The sequence below is a fragment of the Carlito syrichta genome, unplaced genomic scaffold (assembly GCF_000164805.1).
Source record: "Carlito syrichta isolate Samal-C Ts95f unplaced genomic scaffold, Tarsius_syrichta-2.0.1 Scaffold135673, whole genome shotgun sequence".
Classification (NCBI taxonomy): domain Eukaryota; kingdom Metazoa; phylum Chordata; class Mammalia; order Primates; family Tarsiidae; genus Carlito; species Carlito syrichta.
The window spans coordinates 13,900-20,265 of record NW_007079769.1 but is presented as its reverse complement, the minus strand read 5'-3'; the positions used below and the strand labels follow the sequence as shown (position 1 = coordinate 20,265).

General features: G+C 65.9%; 2 protein-coding genes across 2 annotated transcripts in view; both read left to right on the top strand.

The window, feature by feature from the left end:
* The window catches only part of FIS1 (fission, mitochondrial 1), a 3,097-nt gene extending 2,738 nt beyond the window's left edge, over positions 1-359 (top strand). Inside the window, exon 5 of the mRNA XM_021708262.1 lies at positions 73-359. Coding sequence (XP_021563937.1) covers positions 73-170 — 98 coding nt within the window. The 3' untranslated portion in view covers positions 171-359. The remainder of the gene's footprint in view (positions 1-72) is intronic.
* A 1,905-nt stretch (positions 360-2,264) lies between these two features.
* CLDN15 (claudin 15) lies at positions 2,265-5,639 on the top strand. The gene is made up of 3 exons (XM_008049480.1): positions 2,265-2,481; positions 5,257-5,421; positions 5,587-5,639. The coding sequence occupies exons 1-3, from the start codon at positions 2,265-2,267 to the stop codon at positions 5,637-5,639; spliced, it is 435 nt and encodes a 144-aa protein (XP_008047671.1).
* Positions 5,640-6,366: the final 727 nt, after the last annotated feature.

Below are 6,366 nucleotides of genomic sequence, written 5' to 3'. Positions count from 1 at the left end.
AGCCCGGGCTGGGGAGCCGAGAGGGACCAGGGCAGGGCCGGGCTCCTGACGGCGCCCCTTTCCTCTGTCTAGATGGACTGGTGGGCATGGCCATCGTTGGAGGCATGGCCCTGGGCGTGGCGGGACTGGCTGGACTCATCGGACTCGCCGTGTCCAAGTCCAAATCCTGAAGGAGACGTGGGAGCCCACGGAGAACACGCGAGGAAGGGCCCGCAGACCCTGGCTGGCCCTTCTCTGTCCCCCGCACCCCGTCCCTGTCCGCCGTGGCCTTCAGCTTCCGCTCCCCTGAATCCTGTCTTTCAGCCCCAAATTGTGTTCCTTGGGATGAGTGTAAATAAAGTCGGGCTGTGGCTTGGGAACCTCCGTGCCTGAGTTGAGGCGGGGTGGGCTCCGCGTGCACAGGGTGGGGAGCCACTCGAGGCCCTCCTGCTCCTGCCCTCCAGGCCGGTGTGGGTTCGCCTTTGTCCACGGGCGGCCCAGGCCCCACGCCCTTCCTTCCTTCCCGCTCCGGAGCCGTGCCCTTGAACGGTGCCAGGCTGCGCAGCTCCGGGGCCTTTCCGTGGCCCTGGAACCCTGGAAGAAGCAGTGACCTGAGGCGGAAAGGGCAGCGCTGAGGCGACAGGCTGGGATTTATGTCTCCCGTCTCCTCTGACCCACTCAGCTGCGGCAGCACGTGGGGCTTTCTGCCCCAGCCCCCCAGCTTCCTCCTGACCCCGCCCTTCCCTCCCTTGTCTTCCTGCGTCCTCCCCCTCCTCCTGCCTCATCCTTCTTAGGGGAGGGGGCCGCTGGCGGGGGCAGGAAGCTGGCCTTGGGCGCAGGGCGGGTGGGGGTCTCGGGAGAGGTCAGGAGCCTGCCCCGCCCGGCCGGCGTGGGCCCACACCCCCGTGCCAGGCTCGGTGTGGGCCTGTTTTGCTTTGCCGCATGCCTCTCGTTCCACAGCCCGGGCCAGTCCGGCGGGGTGGGGGGAGACACCCGAGGGGGCGCGGAGGGGCGGGACAGGGAGGCGGGGTCGAGCGGGGCGCGTCCAGCCAGGGGCGTCCCCGGCGCCAGGTGCGCGGTGTCCGCTCCTCTCGGCCACCCTAGGGCCAGCGGCCAGAAGGGAGCCTGAGCAGGAAGCGGGTGTCCACGCCGGGACGGTGCTCAGCGCCGGCTTGGGTAGGGACCCAGGGGTTTCTGATCCACCCTCATGAGTAGAGCCGGTGGCAGTTCCTGACAACTGGGAACGGGCCAGAGGGCTCGGCCGCAGGATCGCGTTCGGGGCCTGCGGTTCACCCCTTGGGACCTCCGGGCAGCGGGAGCAAGCTTGATGCTGAGTTAAAGATCAACTCGAGGAGGAGGAAGTTTGAGTTCCAGAGAAAGTGACACCCCGGTGGCCTCCCTGAGCTCTGCGGGCTCCAAGACAGTCGCCGAGGATTGCACAGCTGTCACACGTGGGAGCTTGGATCCGTGAGCCCGTTCTCACGACAGCCTTTGAAGCCAGCAGTCAGACTTCAGCTGACGGAAGCAGAGGCCAGCCCAGCGGGGCTCAGACGCCCTGCTGGCCCGCCTTGGTGAATGGCAGGCTCTCGCTCGAACCCAGGTCGGGTGGACTCCAGAGCCGCTGGCCGCTCCCAGCTTCCTGTCCCTTCGTTCCAGCCCGTCTTCCTTCGAGACCCAAGCGTCCCAGCCCCCGGACTCTGAGCGTCTCAGGGTGTCTTCACCATCCCCGGACGCTTCTCCGTGGAGGGCTGCCGTGGGCCCGTGTTCATTCTCTCTGTCCTTTTCCGTCTCTGTCTCTGGCCTCCGTCGTCTCTGCTCTCCTCGTCCCTCCCGTTCTGTCCTCCGGCCCCGACGAAAGCCGAGGCAGAGACGGCGCTTCCCCTGGGCTCCCAACGCCTCCCTTGGGGGCCCCTCCTCGGCGGTGTCCGTCACTCAGTCACTCCCCGGCAAGCCTACTCCCCCCACCCTCGTGGGGCGGGGAGTCCGGGCGGCCGGGGGAGGGGGTGGACTTTTGGCCCGATTCTTTTATTCCCTCCATCTCCTCGCCAACAGCTGCGCGCGCTGGACTCGTTCCTCCGACCTGCCGGGAAGCGGAGAGACCCAGAGGGAGGGAGGGAGAAGCCTGGAGCCAGACCTGAGCCCGAGGCACAGGCTGTGGCTGGACCTGCTCATCAGCCGGCCTCCACGCCCCTCCTCGGCCTCCTCGGCCGAAGCCCCTTCCAGCTCCCGGGGGCTCCACCCCACCCCTCTCGGGGCACCAGCCCCTCCGGGCTCTGCGAGCCACCATGTCGACAGCGGTGGAAACCTTCGGCTTCTTCGTGGCAGCCCTAGGGCTGCTGATGCTGGGGGTGACCCTGCCCAACAGCTACTGGCGCGTGTCCACCGTGCACGGGAACGTCATCACCACCAACACCATCTTCGAGAACCTCTGGTATAGCTGTGCCACCGACTCCCTGGGCGTCTACAACTGCTGGGAGTTCCCGTCCATGCTGGCCCTCTCCGGTACGGGGTTGGGAGGGCTCGGGGAGGTCGGAGACCCTGGGGGAAGCCAGGCAGCGCCAAAAGGACACGAGGAGCCCTGGGTCGATCTCTGGGCTGCAGCCGGGAGTGCTGGGGACGGTCCCTGCCAGGAACTGGAGTGGAGGCCTTGTCCCACATGGCGCCAGTCCTAGTGTGACACCATCCTAGCGGTTACGGGTGTGGGCACTACCGTCAGACTGCCTTTGCTAGCTCTGTGCTGCGGGCAGGTGATGAAAGAGCTTCATCCCACCCACTGGGGAGACTAGGACGAGAACCATCCCAGTTTGCAGGTGGCCGAGAAAGTGCACAGTGTTCACGTGCTGTTAAACACACACGCACTCAGTACAGGCGCGCCTTTACCTTGGGGTGGAGTAGCTGGGGCTGGTGGAGGCCCCATCTTGGATCCTTGGTGGGTGATACACTTCCGGTGCCAACAGCATCCTGGGGCTGCTGCGGACCAGGGCCTCGGTCTTGTCCGGCTGGGCGCCAAAGGGCCCTGTGAAGGCCTGCTTGCAGTGGCAGGGAGGCGTCCTGCAGGGCTGAGCATCTGCTGTAAGGAGGCGGCGTGTGTACGGGCACGTGTTGGGGTTCTCAGGACAGTGCCGTCTTTGAGGTTCCTATGGGGTGAAGCAGTTTTCTCGGCGGGTGCGGCACCTCCCTGCTTTCTGCTCACCCCTGTGACCGGCCCTCCCTTTCGTCCGCCCCGGGCCAGGGAGCAAGAGTTGGTGGCTGTGAGCCCTCGCGGGCTCTCCGGCTGCCCCTCCCTGGCCCTTCGGGCCACCTGCTCTCCGGGCAGTGCAGTAGGTCTCCGGTGGGGGAAGAACTCGGGCCGACCCGAGTGTGAAGCGGGCCCCGAGAACGTCAGGGATGCTCTGAGCAGTGAGGGTCCGGGTGGGTCTCTGCGACCCGACTCCCCCAACCCCAGAGGCAGCAGCGGGGGCTTCGTGTCTTCGCTCGCCTCTCGGACTGGCCGTGCAGAGCGAGCCCCTCCAGAAATCCCCAGAAAGGCTGAGCAGGATCTGGGCCAGCCCACGGTGCCCAGCGGCCGAGAGGGCAGCCCCACCTCCCTGGCCCTCAAACGCCGCGGCAAGGAGGGGCTCGGCTGCATGTCTGTGCACCCGAAAGGGGCCCTCTCCTGAACCTCTCCTCTTGCCGGACAGAGGACACAGGTGCGCACGGAAGACAGCCGGGCAGAGGGGTGGGCAGGTCCCAGACCTGGCCTGGGGACTCCCACCTGCAGGGTTTCCATCCTGTCTACGAAAGCCCTGGGGGCAGTTCCTCCTACAGAAGCTGAAAAACTCGGCAAGGTGGAAGCTACCTGCTCAGAGCCACATAGGTGGTGGAGGGGGAGCCAGAGCTCAGGTGCGTGGCCGCCAGCGTGGCCCCGAGAGGGGCCCGGGCTGCCATTTCGTCTCCTCCCAACCGCCACCCCCACCCCCAGCCACTCGGGCCCTGACCGGCCCTTCATTGATCGCTCCTTGGAGGCCACCTGGGGATTCCGAGTTGGGCGGGAATGCCCAGGGAGTGGCTGGGAGTAAAAATGTGCTCCTGGAGAACTTTGCCCCTCCTCCCTGCCCCCCAACTCCCGGCCACCTCACCTCCTCCTGGCAGGGACCCAGCCCTGCCCCTGCGGCATTGATGGCGCCGCCCCACCCGGGAGAGGGGTGCAAGGTTCCTGGGAGTGCTTGGCAACGATCAAAGACGGAGGGGGGCGGGGGGGGCGGAGAGGAAGCCAGCAGGCCTTCAGCTTTGAGAAGGGAGAAACTGAGGCACTCAGTTACACGTGACTTGCATCGATGTGTCTCAGTCCTGGACCCAGGTATCCCACCTTCCAGACCAGAAACTGTCCTCGACCGCCGCCGAGGGGCACTGCTGCCCCCTGCGGGTTACTCTGGAAAGAAACTCAGGTCAAGATGTCCCAACCTGTGCTGGGCGCTAGGATGGGACTCGAGAGGAATCAGGCGTGGGGAGGGAAACGGGCTGCACCGGTGCAGTTTCTATAAACCCCAGCAGAGCATGGGGGCGAGCTAAGAGCAGTGGTCCTCAGCCCGGCGTGGTGGCTCATGCCTGTACTCCCAGCACTTTGGGAGGCTGAGGTGAGTGGATGGCCTGAGCCCGTGGGTTCGAGACCCGCCTGGGCAACTTGGCGAGATCTCATCTCTACAATAAACAAAAAAATTAGCCGGGTGTGGTGGCATGCGCCTGTAGTTCTTGCTACTTGGAAGACTGAGGAGGAGGGATTGCCAAAGCCCAGCAGGTCGAGGCTGTGGTGGCCGGGAGCATGCCGCTGCCTTCCAGCCTGGGTGACGGAGTGAGACTCCGACTCAAAAAAAAGAGCAGTGGTTCTCAACCGGATGACTTTGCACTTGGATTGTCACCGCTGGGAGGGTGGAGGAGCTGCTACTGGCATCCAGCAGGTAGCGGTCAAGGACGCTGCTAAACACCCTACAAGGCACAGGACGGCTCCCAGAACAAAGACTCGTCCGGCCCGAAATGCCAGGCGTGCGGAGGAAAAGCCCCGTTAGAAGTACAAGCAAAGGGGGCCGGGCACCCGGAGGAGGGCGAGCGGGTGTGAGGGGCCAGGACCCCTGAGGAGGGAGCTGTGAGTCCTCAGCTGGGTGGCCTGATGGAGCCCCGGAGGGAAGAAGAGGACTTGGGGACTTTCGGAACAAGAGCAAGCAGGAAGGCTTTCGGGGCCAGCTCTGCCGCAGAGGGGGAGGAGAGGAGGGCAAGGCTGATGGCTGTGCCGCTTCCCAGGGTACATCCAGGCCTGCCGAGCGCTCATGATCACGGCCATCCTCCTGGGCTTCCTCGGCCTCTTTCTCAGCATAGTGGGGCTGCGCTGCACGAACGTCGGGGACATGGCGCTCTCCAGAAAAGCCAAGCTGGCGGCCACCGCTGGGGCCCTCCACATGCTGACCGGTAATTGGGGAAGGTGGGGCTGGGCGGGCTTCAGCCTCCAGCCTCGGACCCACAGGTCCTCGGTGCTCTCCAGCCCCCGCTCCTGCTGCTTGCCTCACCCTCCCTGACACCTGCCCTCCCGAGCTCGGCTCCTCCCGTCCTCCCTGCCCCCCCATGCTCCCCCAGGCACAGCCAGGTGTGGGAAGGACGTCACAGGGGAGAGCGGCTGTGCCCTGTGACCCCAGCCTGGAACCTGTTCGGGACCAACCTAGGCCACGTAGTGAGAACGCGTCTCCAAAAATAAAAAACTGGCCGGGCACAGGGGCATGCGCCCAGAGTCCCGGCCACTCAGGAGGCCGAGGCAGGACGGCCCGAGCCCAGGAGGCCGAGGCTGTGATGTGCTACAGTTGTGCCACTGCACTCCGGCCTGGGCAACAGCGTGACTCAGAAAGGGGGGCGTGAGAGTGAACGTCTGCCCTCCGGAGCTCACATCCCATCCACTTGGGAGACCAGAGTTAGCTTTCGCACACACGGGCACGGGCCGCACGCAAGGTGCATGGTAGCAGTGCCATCCACCTGGCTGTCACGTCCAGAGAGGGTGGGTGGGGCGGGTGAAAACAGGCTCCGAAAGGTCAGGCGGCTTGCTTACTGGAGGACACGTCCCAGCCAGCGGAGTGGTGCTGGCCCAGGGGTCTGCCTGGCTCGGGGCGGCTCGGGGCCTGTCCTGCGCTGGGCGACCAAGGCTCTCACAGGCTCCCCGGGCTCCGGGAGGCCAGGGACAGAAGTCAGGGCGGCCAGGCCAGCCAGGGAAGGCTTCTTGGGGCGGCTGGGTAGGATCTGGATGCGGCACATTCCAGGCGAGGAGGGCCCCAGCGGTGGGGTGAGCTCGGCAGGGCTGGGACCAAGAAGGCGGACGAGGCAGCAAAGGCCAGGGCGGCGGGAGACGACAAGAGGGCTAGGGTCGGG

Excerpts from the sequence above, each read along its gene's own strand:
- CLDN15 (XM_008049480.1), top strand. The coding sequence starts at position 2,265 with ATGTCGACAGCGGTGGAAACCTTCGGCTTCTTCGTGGCAGCCCTAGGG. Across the intron at positions 2,482-5,256 it reads GTCCATGCTGGCCCTCTCCG|GGTACATCCAGGCCTGCCGA; the intron begins GTACGGGGTTGG and ends GCCGCTTCCCAG. Across the intron at positions 5,422-5,586 it reads GGCCCTCCACATGCTGACCG|GCACAGCCAGGTGTGGGAAG; the intron begins GTAATTGGGGAA and ends ATGCTCCCCCAG.